Source organism: Otolemur garnettii, unplaced genomic scaffold (assembly GCF_000181295.1).
Source record: "Otolemur garnettii isolate 467f Iridium unplaced genomic scaffold, OtoGar3 scaffold00043, whole genome shotgun sequence".
Classification (NCBI taxonomy): Eukaryota; Metazoa; Chordata; class Mammalia; order Primates; family Galagidae; genus Otolemur; species Otolemur garnettii.
In genome coordinates this window covers 1950248-1963382 of record NW_003852438.1, presented here as the reverse complement: position 1 = coordinate 1963382, position 13135 = coordinate 1950248, and the positions used below count along the sequence as shown (strand labels likewise).

At 36.4% G+C, this 13135-nt stretch overlaps 1 protein-coding gene across 1 annotated transcript; it reads right to left on the bottom strand.

Annotated features, from left to right (window-relative positions):
* Window positions 1–1217: 1217 nt before the first annotated feature.
* On the bottom strand, window positions 1218–13037 carry LACC1 (laccase domain containing 1). The gene is made up of 7 exons (XM_003790350.3): window positions 12975–13037; window positions 11281–11860; window positions 10461–10639; window positions 8901–9066; window positions 5651–5876; window positions 4399–4559; window positions 1218–1403 (listed from the first exon to the last, which is right to left on the bottom strand). The coding sequence occupies exons 2-6, from the start codon at window positions 11828–11830 to the stop codon at window positions 4400–4402; spliced, it is 1281 nt and encodes a 426-aa protein (XP_003790398.1). The 5' UTR covers window positions 11831–11860; window positions 12975–13037; the 3' UTR covers window positions 1218–1403; window position 4399.
* Between the last annotated feature and the right edge of the window lie 98 nt (window positions 13038–13135).

The window sequence follows — 13135 nt, the reverse complement described above, 5'->3', positions numbered from 1 at the left end:
CCTGAAGATTTCTTTTTGAATACTTCCTACTCTTGTGCTAACTTCTTCAGAATGACTATGTCCTGTTTTATTCTTTAATTGACTATTTTTTTTAACTAGGTCAGCTTATTCTTCAAATGCAGGTATTATATATAAAGTTTTGCCCTTAAATTTTCTTTGCTCTTACTCTAATTTCTGCCTAGATTATCCAGCCTGATCCAATAGAAGAAAGCATTATATCTGCATAGCCAACTTTCAAATCTGTGACTTTGTCTCAGGCTCTCTAATTTCTAGGTCTGTATTACTGACCAAATATTTCCATCAGAATGCACTTACTCTGTATAAAGTGGAACTCATTATCCCTCTCCCTTATCTCAAACCTCCTCCTCCTCTTTCTATTGTCACTATAGGTAGTTAGCCAAGCAGAAATCTTACAGTCATCAATGACTTTTCCACTCTTCTTTACCTTTGACTTCTATTATCTAGTAATAGGATTATTAATTCTACCTCTGAAATGTCTCTCTAATCCATTTCCTTTCTTCTCCATTTTAACCTTCACAGCCTTCATTGGATCTTCATTATTTCCTTTTTGAAATACTTTGACCACCTCTTATCTAATCTTTCTGCTTTGGTCTCACACAATTTGAACCTAACCTGTTAAATATGACGTCATGGAAATGAATATACTCCCCTTCTTCTTTATTTTATGCTGACTCATTGCCTGGAAAATAAATTCCAAACTCTTTGACATGGCATTTAAGCCCTTTACCAACCTGTTTCCAACCTTTTTTTCTAGTCCTAACTCCTGCCTATACCTTCCTTTCTCTAGAACATGTTATGCACTTTCAGTTTCATGCCATAATTCATAGCGTTCCCTCTACCTATTATGGTTGTTCCTCATCTATAAAAAGCCTATAAATCTTTTGGGCCCATGTGATATGGGATTTTCTCTGTAATAAATTCTCTACCCTGCCTTCTGGGTAAAATTAACCCCTACTTCTTCTGTACTCTTCCGCTGCTATTAAAGTTGTAGAAGTGTTTATCTCTTCTACATTAGACTCAAAGGGAAAAAGTCATTCATTTTGATTCATCTATGCCTAACAAAACGGCTGACAAATACAGGATGTTCAATAAATACTGAACTGAGAAAAATCTGTTCCTGATTATGTAATAAGTAGAACAAACCTTAAAAATAGTCTTTGTTACTGTAAAATATATACTGTAAAACTATATCATATTGATTTTTGTCAGTTATTATCAGAATTAAATGAAAATCATTTGGCTTTGGACAGTAGTAAAAATATGCCCTAAAGATGAATTATCCAATGTAATCTTTTTGATTTTAAATAAATCAAACAGCTAAATTTCTCTCTTGCAGTTTGGAAGGAGGCAGGAAACATTATAGCAAGAATCCAGTCAAGCATCTGTAAAATACATAGAAATCAAATATGAGACCTTTATTGGTGCTATTATAATATCAAGGTAAGAATCATAAAGTCTATTAAAGTTTTTTGTGTATTGAAGAGCTAAACATTGCAAAGACTGAAAATACACACAGGTATATGCTAACGGGGTAGTGCTAAATCATTATCATGACGTATTTTTGCATAATTCTACTAAAACCATTAATAGGTTTCTGTACCATCAAGGACATACTCAAAAGAGCAAATAGACAACCCACAGAATGGAAGATAATATTCATGTTACACATCTAATAAAAGACTAATGACCAGAATCTATAAAGAAATCAAGCAAATCAGTAAGAAACAACCAAACAACCCCATTAAAAAGTGGACAAAAAACATGAACAGAAACTTTTCAAATGAAGCTATACTCATGGCCAACAAACTCATAAAAAAAGCTCAACAGCTGGGCGCCTGTAAGTAACACAGTGGTTACGGTACCAGACACATACACTGAGACTGGTCGGTTAAAACCCCACTTGGGCCAGCTAAACAACAATGACAACTGTCAACAAAAAATAGCTGGACATTGTAGTGGGCACCTGTAGTCCCAGCTACTTGGGATGCTAATGCAAGAGAATCACTTAAGCCCAAGATTTTGAGGTTGCTGTGAGCTGTGACGTCAAGGCATGCTACCAAGAGTGACATAGTGAGGCTCTGTCTAAAAAAAAAAGAAAAGCTCAATGTCTCTAACCATTAGGAAAATGCAAAAAGCCATGAGATATTACCTAACTACAATGAAAATGGCTCGTATTAAAAAGTCCCTAAACAAGAGATGCTGGTTTGAATGCAGAGATAAAAGGAACTCTTATACACTGTCGGTGGGATTGCAAACTAGTGCAACCTCAATGGAAGATTATGTGGAGACATCTCAAAGAACTGAAGGTAGACTATCATTTGCTCCAGCAATCCCACTGCTGGTGTATACCCAAAGGAAAAAAGGTCATTTTATGAAAAGGACACCTGCACTTGAATGTTTACAGCAGCACAATTCACAAATGCAAAGACATGGAAACCACCCAAGTGCCCACCAATACCTGAATGGGAATTGAAGCACATTCTTTTTAGTGAAGTACTTCAAGAATGGAAAAAAAAAGCATCCAATGTACTCAATACCAATATGAAACCAATATACAAATAACTTATGCATTCACATGAAAGAAAAAAAAGTATAGTCTAGCAAGGGGTAGGGGAGAGGAGGGAAAAGAGAGCAGGGGGCAGGGAACAGGTCAATCAGCAGGATCTCACCTAATGTGCAGAACATGAGGGTATTCAGCATGCCCTATGGGTGAAGGGCTCAAGTACTCCTTGAACTTTATCTTAGAATTGAAAACAATGGAACCTAAACTTGTGTAACCTTGTATGAATTTGAAATAAGAAAATTAAAAATTAAAAAAATAAAATAAAATGTGGTATATGCATGCTATAGTGTACTACTCTGCCATAAAAACACTTGTGAGCTAGTCTCTTTTTGGACAACCTGGAGAGAACTGTAAACCATTCTTCTAAGGGAAACATCACAAGAATAGAGAAACAAACACATGTACTCAATTTCAAACTGGAACTAATTGATCGACACTTAAGTGCACATATGGGAATACAGTTCATTGAAAATCAAGCATGATGGAGTGGTAAATTCATAGCTATTGGGTACAGTATGCACTAAATGAGTAAAGGGCACACTTACATGAATAACTTCGACTCAATCTGCACAAAAACAAACTACGTAAACAAAATATATACTCTCTAATATTCTGAAATTTCAGAAAAAACCCAAGTGAATGTTAACTTCATCAAAATAAACTTTACCTATAGATAAAATAATTATCTCTCATTAACACTATTTTAATGAAATTATTCTCAATCTTACTCTATGACTGTAGATCAGGTGTCAGCAAACTATAGCCTATGAGCCAAATCTAGTTACTCATCTTGTTTTTTTGTATATAAAGTTTTACTGGAACACAGACATTCACTTCTATAGTATTAGTATCTGCTTTTTCTCTGCAATGTCAGAGTAGCTAAGACAGATATTGTTATGTCCCACAAAGCCTAAAATATTTACTGTCTGGCCCTTTAAAGAAAAATTTGATAAACTCCAACTACAGATAATCAGTTGGAAAGCTAGTTAAAAACCAAACAAGTTTATATATAGTATGTACAATTTGTGTGTATGTACAAATATATGTATATATGTATTTAATATTCTAGAATTTAGAGTCTGTATGCAAAGATTTCTTCTCAAAAATAAAAATATGAAAGGTAAAATGATGGTATCATAGGAAATGTACAGATATCAAACACATAATAGCGATAAAGGACATACGGGACATAAGTAAAAGGGCTCTTTAAAGGGCAAATTATTTTATTTTCATACCTCTAACATAAGCCTCCCTGATTATTCTTCATTAACTAGGATATGGCATGGTCATTTCATTTTTTTTTTTTTTTTTTTTTTTGAGTCAGAGCCTCAAGCTGTCCCCCTGGGTGGAGTGCCGTGGCATTACAGCTCACAGCAACCTCCAACTCCTGGGCTCAAGCGAGTCTCCTGCCTCCGCCTCCCAAGTAGCTGGGACCACAGGCGCCCGCCACAGCGCCCGGCTATTTTTTGGTTGCAGCCGTCATTGTTGTTTGGCGGGTCCGGGCTGGGGATCCGAACCTGCCACCTTAGGTGTACGTGGCTGGCGCCTTAGCCGGTTGAGCTATAGGCGCCGAGCCGGCATGGTCATTCTTTATAACAGAGTATGTTACTGAAAATAAACCTTTCTATCACTATTACATTGCTAAAAAAATAAAACTTAACTCTCCCTATGTGAAAAAAGGAGTAAAGTTAAATATAATTAACAATTTTTTAAAATGAAGGGCGTGAAAGGCTGAAAGAGGAAAAAGGAGAGAGGTGGTGGACAGGGACAAGAGACAGAGAAAGACTAGAAAGATAAAATGGAACCACCAGTACCTCATTCTCTAATTGAAATGAACCCAATCTGTGTACCAAAATTAAGGCCATCTCGGACATGAGAGAAAAACTTGTCAGGATGACAGGATGTACAGAGGTTAAGGTCTTGGTTCTGGTCCTGAATATTCTGTGGAAGAATTCCTCCCCGTTCTAGAAGAATCCTTAGAATAAAGATTTAAAAAGAAAAAAAAAAAGAGTTTATTTTTACCAATAGCGAAGGCAATAAGAAAAAGGTAGGAATATTGGTATAAAAGAGTTCTAGGAAAGATCTTGGAACAATGTAAATTGTTATCCACTTACAGAATATGGACTAGTTAGAAAAAGGTAAATTTTATCACCATTTATCACCTAAGTTCATAGATGAACTGCACAGTCTTGCATATTGTCCTGCAGACATGATCTAGATACATAATTTTATAATAAAAATCAAGGACTTGTTTAAGAAGAAACTTCTAAAGTTACCAGAATACCAGACAAAATTCATGTGGTTCAGACAGAATGTACTTTTTAGTCATCTGGTTTTTTCCATCTTATTTTCTTCTATTAACTATTTTTTTCCACAGAAAACTTGCTTTTCTATAAATACTTTATGATATGAAATAATACTACAAATTAGTGCCATCTGATTCCACAAGTCACATTTAGGAATCAATTTCAACACTTCCACTTTCTGAGGCAAAATCTGGGTAGGATTTTGCAATAGAAATAGAATTTAAATCAAACATCAATTTTCCTTTGTAGTATGGAAAAATAATTTTCAACAGATATGAGTAGCAAAACTTACAGATTCAAAAATGCAAGGGACCATAAAAAACTTGAATGTGACTGTTTATATTATCTAATATTTTCCTAAGAAATATATTTCTCTAGTAAATTAGAGAGTAAGAATAATTCCAAAATATCAGCTTCCTGATAGTTTATTATATTTAGGAAAATTTAGCAGAGGAATTGTTATGAAGTTATATCAACTTTTCTATATGAAGTTTAAATAGATCTCTTAAAACTAAATGCCAGTGTTCCTTCCTTCACCTTTAAATCAATTAAAGATGCCAGACAGGAAAATTTCTGTTATTCAAATCTAAATGAAAATGAAATTCATATTTAAAATAAGTTTTTGTGTATACATGTATGCCAGCTACTTAAATAATAGCCACCTGAATTTTTCTTAACATTACTAATTGTTTTCTAAAATAATTTTCATTGAGAAATAGCAGTAACTAAACTTGCAGTTCTAGTATGAAAGGAAACATACCTGGTGGCTTTACGGATGTCAACATAGGGATCTGGTAAGTCAAATAGTCGTACACACGCAGGATGAATATTATGAAATGCCTTTGCTGATTCCTTTGGAAGAGTAAAACAGCAAGGTCCTACTGATGGTCCAAGTACCACAACAATGTCTTCCAAACTGCAGCCATATTCTGCTATCATAGCATTCACTGTAGCCATAGCAACACCTAACAAAGTACCTTTCCAACCTGGTAAATAGGAAGAAAAAGATATAAGGAAAACTAAAATATAACAATATTTCACCAATATTTATGTCTGAATTTATGTCTAAGCTAAAAATGAACAGATTTAGTTTGCATATGTTTCAAAGTCCAGAATAATAAATGAACTACAAAGTTATTACATTATAGTTTGACTTTTAAATGAGATACAAAGCACCTAACACAGAAGAAACATTTAATAGGTGTTTCCTTTCACTTCCATTTAAATGTGTGCTATGGTACTTTTAACTTCCTTTGGGAAGTACAGCTTCTTAGTCTTCTCTCTTACTTTTAATTTTAAAAAATTGTGGTTAAAAACACAGAAAATGTACCCTTTTTACTTTCTTAAGTGTACAGATAAATAGTGTTAAATTCATATTGTTGTACGACCAATCTCTAGAAAGTTTTCATCTTATAAAATTGAAACTCTATAACCATTAAACAATAAATCCCTGTTTCTCCTTTTCCAAGCCTTTGGCAACTACCATTCTTCTACCAGTTCTTACAAATTCAATAACTCTACTTACCTCTAATAAGGGAAACCAAAACAGTATTTTTTTGTGAATGACTAATTTAACTTAGCCTAATGTTCTCAAAATTTATCTGTATTATAGCATGTGTCAGAATTTCATGCTTTTTAAAGGCTGAACCCATTATATGGACATACTACATTTTGCTTGTCCATTCATCTAGAAATGGACACTCAGGTTGTTTCCACTTTTTAGCTATTCTTATGTTGACAATGCTGTTATCAACATGGGTATTCAAATATATCTTTGAATTTCTGCTTTCAATTCTTTTGGAGATATACCCAGAAAGGGAGTTGCTGGATCACTTGGTAATTCTATTCATAAATTTTTGTGTCATCACCATATAGGTTTTCTACAGTGGCCACACTATTTTCAAATTCCCACCACCAGTGTACTACTATTCAAATTTCTCTTCTTCCTCAATAACACTTATTTTCAGATATATATATAGATATATATATGCGCCATTCTAATGTATTTGAGGGTAATATCTCATAGTGGTTTTGATTTGTATTTCTCTAATTTTCAATCCATTAATATGAGATTTCTCTTCATTTATTTATGCATTTTTAAATTTCTTTCAGCAATGTTTTGTAGCTTTCATTTCTCCCTCACTTTTTACCCTAAAATAGATCTATTATGTTTCAACCAATAGTTTCCTTTTGCATCCTTCCCATTTGCCCAAACTATCATTCCCTTGCCAGTTTTGTCTTCTCTGTATCAGATCCCATGGAGCTCTCTGATGAAACCATTTCTTTACTCCTGCTCCCATCTAGTTGCCAAGGACATAAAGCTAAGAGTACTGCATTTCTCCTTTATTCCGTGTATCTGAGTTTGATTCAGCTGATCTGGGCTGGATAACATATTCCCTTCTAAAGCTAAGCACTTAGGTAAAGAGATCAATTTTTCCAGATAAAGAGAAGAGATAACCAAAACAAGAAGTACTTAGGTTACAGGTCCAACCACCACTGGCAAACCAATGGGTATGTGGTTATAGGAAGAACCGAATGAAAAGATCATGTTTCTAGAGGGGTTTGTAAGTGAATGGGATATTAAATATCAAAATAGGAAACTTATATGGTACAGAAGGCTTTAGGAGAAAAATGTTATGTTTTTGACACAATGATTTACAGGCACCTATGAATATGTAGGTAATGACGTTTACAGGGAAGCAACTAGGTATAGGTATTTTGAGCTAAAGAGAAATATTGTCTGGGCATTTCTATAGAACAAGAGTAGCTCTCTTCCTCAGAGATCTTCCTTAATTATCCTCTCACCTATAATTTATCCACTCCCCTCTATCTGATATTTTTTCATACAGTAAAGGCATATGCATATATACATATCTGGTTAAAAGATTTTTATTAAATTAGTCCCACAAGACTTTACACTTTTTATATATAGATGATAAAATACAAGTATACAGTATATCTAATTATAGTCTATTTAAGGTTAATTTATAAATGACTTAAAAACACACACTTATATCTTCATTTTGACTGCTTTATCTTGGCTACTTTAAAACTTAATGTTTAAAAGCTTAAGAAGTAACAAATATTCCCCTTTTAAATCCGAGAGTTAAGACTAACGTTTTAATAACTTTTTGACAATGTCACATATTAAACTTGAATTCTCATGCAATGCCATTACTTCAGCTAGTCAGAAGAAAAACAAAAGGAAAGTAGTAACAGATTTACAAATAGAAGGAAATTTTCAAGATCATCCCTCATTTCACACAGAACCCTAACCACTGGATAATGTAAATACTACTTTAAAAGACCTTCAGAAAACAAAATTTCATAACCTTAACACAATATAGATTTGAAAAATATTTCTTTGCTCTTATCTTCAGAGAATAGTGACGATTAAGTGCACTAACTTAAACTAAACGCAGTTTTCAAAACAGCTTGCTTTTTCTTACCTTCCTACCTTTACACATGCTGCTCCTCTGTATGAACACCGTCTTGCAATGTGCCTAACATTCCTATTTTCTATTGCCTGAACTTCAAGAATTCTCAACCAGAGGTAATACCTCACCCTAGGGAGTATTCTGAAAAGCATGGAAGTGTTTTTGTTGTATTTTGGTTTGTTTGTTTGGGTTATTACTATAACTGGAGGTGTTATTGACATTAAGAATTTAAAAGGTCAAAGATACTTAATCTGTAATGTAAGATTAACTTAGCCACAATGTTAATAGCACCCATAGCACCCTTGCTGAGAAATACTGGTACCCAGCCAAATCCAACAAATTCCTCAGCAATCAACCTAGATACTACCTCCTTTGAAAATTCTACTATGATTGATATAATTTGACTTGGATGCTCCTTTTATCAGCCCCTCTAATAAGGGTATGCTGGCCGTACATCATCATTCCATTTATTACAATGTAACATAATTAACTGTCAACTGCTCCAGAAACTATATTTTTTTCTCTGTACTAAAAAATTAGTAAAATTCTAAATGCTTAATTTAGTATACTTACCAGAGTGAGCAACCCCACATGCTTTTTTGACAGGATCTGCAAAAACTATCGGTATACAGTCAGCACCAAGAGCCGCTATTGTGACACCTCTCTGATTTGTGGTTATTCCATCATAAGATTCAGGCTCCTTCTTTCCCATAATCCAGACATCACTGGCATGATCAGTCTAATTAATGGTAAAGATGTAAAAATTCAGTGAAAGTGTTTTGAAAAGGGAATTTCTCCTCCCATAAGCTTTTTTGGAAAGTATTCATTTTAGTACAAAATTACTTAATCAGTGTAAGATTACTGACATTCAATAAATACACCACTTCTGTATACAGTAAAATATCAAATTTACTTAACTTTTTAATCTTGTGGTATATAATCTCTGCATATTTTATTCAAAGAAAAGTAGGCTTTAACATTATAAAATTCAACATAGTCGGATACTGAACACTTTCCACTACAGGTGGATAAATCTTTACTAGTAGCACTTCCCACAAAGTAGTAATTTAACTTTCCTATTAAAGAAAGTTAATTACCAAGTTAATATTTTTACTTTTCCTAGACTCAAGGAAAGCTAGAATTCTGTAAGGAACAAGAAATTATGTAATCTATTATGACCCTAGTTCCTCCTAGTGTTGAGTTTGGAAATAATGGCCTTTCTCTTCCACCATTTACTTACCCTCCATCTTAATCAGAAAGTCCACTACTCTTGAAAATTAACTATACTTTCCGAATTGAGGAATCCAGATGAAAAATATAGCAGATCCTTGAATAATGTCATCTCATTCAGCATCATTTTGTTATAATGTTGGTTAGGGAAAAAAATCAATCCCCCATATAGGCCACTGTTTGGGTGAAGTCTGCACATTCTCCTCTAGTCTGTATGGGTTTTCTCTCTGGTTTCCTTCCACATCCCAGAGATGTGCATATTAGATGAATTGGCATGTCTACTTGGTCCCTATCTGAGTGTAGGGGTAAGAGTGTGAGTGTACCCTGTGATGGAATAATGTCCTATCTAGAGCTGGGCTCTAAGTTGTTGGGATAAGCTCCAGCCAAGGGTAACCCTGAACCAGAATAAATGCATAAATAATTCTCTTATTTGTTTATATTAATCTTTCTTAGAGGTATAGTTCCACATATTTCAGCCTTTAATATGAGAAGTTTTTGATCTTTGTTTAGAAGTTTAATAATGTTTTCATGAGCAGAAGTGTGCTTTAGTAAGTTAACTGATATTTATATTAATTAATCTATAGTAAAAATGATTTCACTATAAGTCATTTTGCTTAAAGTTGCAGTTTCCAAAAACCTAAAAACAATGTTAAGTGAGGACTTAATATGTGTGTGTGTGTGTGTGTGTGTATCACAGAATTGACCTTCATGCTATGATGTGTAAGTCTAAATTAACCATTAGGCTGTAATGTATAAATCTAAGAAAAACAACCAGAATGTTATCCTAAAATTTTAGATAAAACACCAGATGCAAAAGTTAAATAGCTTAACTAAAGTCCATGCAACTACTAGCAGAGTAAAAAATATACTTTTGATCTTCCAAAATACAAAGCAAAATTTTACCTTTATTCGGTAAAATTTCTCCATATTAAATCCTGCAGTATTTGCCAACCTACGCAGATTTTCTTGAACAACTACCTTGGGATCTCTCCGTTTGGAACTACTAAAGAGATTGAATGAACTAAGAGTTGGTATATAAGATATTCCACCTGTTCTTGTAGTAAATCCATGTAGAAAAATATCTGTTGAAGATAAATAGTAAAGATTAAAATGATACTAAACAAGACTACAAAGCATTACAAAACCCAGTGTCTCAAATACTTCTCTGAACACTTACCTGCTCTTTATCTGGCTTCCAATTTCAATTCAGTACCTTGAGATGAGCTTACTAAAGTCTACCTTGTGTTTGTTTTACCTTCCCCATGGAATTATTCCTCTTCAAGGGGTATATTCTGTCCATCTGTCCCATGCTGTTACACCCAACAGCATATAGCTCACAGTAAATACTATTTGACCAAGAAATAAGATTGACTGTTCTAAATTTCACTCTTCTATGAAAGTGCCAATGAGATGAAGTTTCAGAATTTCTAAGTAGACTTTCAGGGTCATAGATCTCACTGTAAATGAAGGCTGGAGGTTTGTCTTAAAAGTTAATTTGCATAAGGCAAATTTTTTGTTTAGGGTGGCTTTGAAGGAGTTACATCTTGACACCCCTGATACCACAAGGCCGTCCATGTCACACCTCCATGTTACAACTGATTCTAATGAGTAATAAGCCCACAATAGTCAATAAAAGAAAGGAAGAAGAAAAAAGGTGAACAATCTCTGAAGAAAGACTGGATCTTTATGCACACAATAAAACAACAAATAGTGTTTTATATACCTGGGATCAAAGGAGAAGTGATAATAGTTAATTCCCCTTTCAGGGCAGGCAGACTTCTCAAATATGTTTCTATTTCACTCTGGATTTCTTCCCGTTCTTGAGCTGTGATTACCTTTATTTCAATGGATTGTTTCAAAAGGCCTCCCCACAAAGTGACTTGTAAATCTTCAAATTCAAAATTATAAACATCAGTGAAGAGTTGATCGATGAAAGCTTTCATTAATGTTTTTCTGTGCCTAGGTACAATTACTTTAATACTGCTCAGATTTCTTTCATCTATTTTTTGTTTAAAGATATACAAAGAGGCAGCCATGCTGGGATTGCTAACAGTCTCAAATTCTCCCAAGACGGCTGATAATCCATTGCTTGTTTCTAACTCACAATTATCATGTTCACCATCCCTTTCACCGCTGATGTTACCACAACACATTATACAAAGGAACTTGGCCTTGGCTGCATGGTGGTACTGGACAGCATTCAATGCCTGATGGCAGTTCTTTTGAGAGTTCAACTTCAAACCAGAGAGATCAATCAAAACGGCTTCTGCCATCTTTAAAGATTTCCGTGCCAAATAAATCACCTGCAAAGAAAAACAGCTTAAGTACAAAATGATATCAATCTTCTTCTATTTACAACAGAAATTTGTGGTGGATAAAGAGTTACATTATTTTCGAAATACAATCAAAGTAATAAATCTAGTCCCCCTCCCAGAAAAAACTAGTCCACTATTTGTCATAAGAGAACTATGACAATTAAAATAAAGCCACCTGTTAATTCTTACTGTGAAAATGTTGGAACATCTTTCCTGCAGAACAACAGTTGTTCTGTTTACATAGCAAATTTTAAGTGGGGAATTACTTGTTGACTTCAAGTCCTGTTTTTTAATTGCAGGGTGTCGACCTGTGTGCTATATCGTTTGAATCCTGACATGACGCTCATATTAGGTCACGTGCCTTTATATGCTGGGACAGAAGTTCACGAGATTAAACCGCGATGCACCTGAATAGCCCGTTTTAAGGCCGTAACAGCTGAGCAGACTCCTAGCTTTCCCTCCAGGATTTACATACTACTGCTCACTTAGCAATCATCCCCAAAGCCCCTGCGATTTGGACGACGGGGGCTTCATACCTACTGTGATATTCATTCTCCCCGTGCAGATTCGCTCTCCTGCAGCCCCAGCCCTCCCACCCCAGGCTGGGGGTCCCTCTAAAGTGACCACCTAAGGCGACACGCTTATTCCAGGACGGTTTCCTCCCGCAGCCTCTCCTACCCTCCGCTCCCTCTGAAGTTCATTTTGCAGATCCGAGCGGGTGACTGCCCTCCCTCCCAGTGCACCGTGAGTTTCCACGCACCGCGCGTTCCCGCCGGGTCCCGGGTCCCCCAGCCGGCACTCGGCTCAGGAGGGCACAGGCTGCAGCTCCGCGCCCGCCCTGTCTCCGCCACTGGCCACTCGCCGCCCCGGGACTGTCTGAGGGGCAGACGCGCACCAGCGGCGGATTCCCAGGTCCCAGCCTCTCCGCCCTCCCCAGTCGGTGGCCCACCCCGTCTGAGGCGACCTCGGTGACGACCCGCCGTCCCCACCCCCGCCCTGCGCCTCAACCCACCCGAGCCGCCGCGGGGTAAGCCCGTCCCGACTACCCCCGCCCCACCTCACCTCACCTTACCTTACCTCACCTCACCTCACCTCACCTCACCTCACCTCCCCTACCTTCCCGACGCCGCACGGAGCCCCCGCATGGCACCGACGCGGGCTCCCTGTGGAAACCCGACGGCCGGCGCCCGGCAGCGAACGCGGGGAGGCGGCTGGGCCGCGGGCGCGGTGCGTGCGACGCCGCTGCCGGGCGCGAGCGCGAGC

What these genes read in the sequence shown, in the direction of transcription:
- LACC1 (XM_003790350.3), bottom strand. Translation starts at nt 11,830, where the DNA reads ATGGCAGAAGCCGTTTTGATTGATCTCTCTGGTTTGAAGTTGAACTCT. An exon ending in AGAAATTTTACCGAATAAAG is followed by an intron (nt 9,067 to 10,460) that starts GTAAAATTTTGC and finishes ACCATTAATTAG; the next exon opens with ACTGATCATGCCAGTGATGT. An exon ending in GACATCCGTAAAGCCACCAG is followed by an intron (nt 4,560 to 5,650) that starts GTATGTTTCCTT and finishes CTTTATTCTAAG; the next exon opens with GATTCTTCTAGAACGGGGAG.